This window comes from Triticum dicoccoides, unplaced genomic scaffold, assembly GCF_002162155.2.
Source record: "Triticum dicoccoides isolate Atlit2015 ecotype Zavitan unplaced genomic scaffold, WEW_v2.0 scaffold49976, whole genome shotgun sequence".
Lineage (NCBI taxonomy): Eukaryota > Viridiplantae > Streptophyta > Magnoliopsida > Poales > Poaceae > Triticum > Triticum dicoccoides.
In genome coordinates, this window is record NW_021277239.1 from 167 (window position 1) to 1,447 (window position 1,281).

The window sequence follows — 1,281 nt, forward strand, 5'->3', positions numbered from 1 at the left end:
TTTTTTAACAGGGTTTTGGAACGAACATTAAAAAAATGAAAGGTGGGTGCAGCTTTTAGATGGGCATAATCAACAACAAACAAGGTGCACTGTTTAACAAATTAAGGTCTGTCAAAAGCATCCACTAGAACTTTAAAAATAAAGTATAGGCAGGTATTTTTCTTGAAAAGGCATCATTACCACACCATACGTGCACAATGCAGATTAATTAATTAGCCAACCTGAACTAACAAGTTAAAGCGGTTATCAAAGATCACGGGTCGACGACCCTTAAGTTGGGGTGGTGTACGTACCATGATGGTGAGCGGGGAGGCGTACATGATGGAGCCGAAGATGACGCAGAGGATGCCTACGATCATGGAGCGCTTCTCATGGGTGTGGGCACCGAGGAGCACGCCGGCCACCACGGCAGCCACGAACGCCGCCTCGAGGGCGAGCACGCCCAGCATCTTCCACTGCACACACAGTAGAGAACATGCACATGGCTTGGGTTAGGGGCTGGAGGATCTTCTGTACAGAAACTAAAGCCGAAAAGAGACAGTGGGACGGATGAGGATTGAGGAGGCATTAGGAGGGTTGCACGTACCCTTGTGTTCTTAGCCGCATAGATGATGAAGATGATGATGTAGGCGCCCTCAATGACAAGACCGATGCCGTTGATGGTGAGGACGAGGGTGCTGTTGGGGTGGACGATGGGGAGCCCGTAAAAGAACCAGAGCAGGCAGTTCATGAGCGTCGCCAGGTAGGGGTCCGGTTTGAACTCCTCCACGTCCTTGGCCTTGTAGATCCGCCAGAACGTCGGCCTGCGTACATACGTACAATTAGAAAACGAGCCTCAGATTCATGCCCTAGCAACCACCTTTCATATATGTATACATACAGACTAGACAAGAGGAGGAGGAGTGGGCTTACACAGGGGAGAGGAAGAGACCGAAGGAGATGACATTGCCGATGATGCCGACGATGTTGCGGGCCACGTCGGCGGAAACCATGATGCTCACCTAGATCGATCGATCGCTGGGAACACAACTCGATTGCTCGGGGGAACTAACGACTTGGGGAAGGTTGGTTGTGATTTGTTTGGGGCGTGGGTGGCCGAGCTTATATAGTAGGGAGTTCCCCGTCGCTTTCCCCAAGTTATATCCGATGTAGATATGGTTAAGGGTAGGTTAAACGGTTTGATTTGAGTGCAGTCCTCATCCAACTCCAACAGCCGGCCGTGCTCCCATCCAACAGCCGGCCGTGTCAATTTCTTCCTCGCCCGCGTCCTTTTTTCCAGCC

General features: G+C 51.0%; 1 protein-coding gene across 1 annotated transcript; it reads right to left on the bottom strand.

The window, feature by feature from the left end:
- Nucleotides 1-293: 293 nt before the first annotated feature.
- On the bottom strand, nucleotides 294-1,055 carry LOC119346762 (bidirectional sugar transporter SWEET6b-like; the record flags this gene model as incomplete). Its single annotated transcript, XM_037615934.1, has 3 exons — nucleotides 913-1,055; nucleotides 587-803; nucleotides 294-455 (listed from the first exon to the last, which is right to left on the bottom strand). Coding segments are annotated over exons 1-3 (459 nt in total), but the record flags the coding sequence as incomplete, so codon positions are not given.
- Nucleotides 1,056-1,281: the final 226 nt, after the last annotated feature.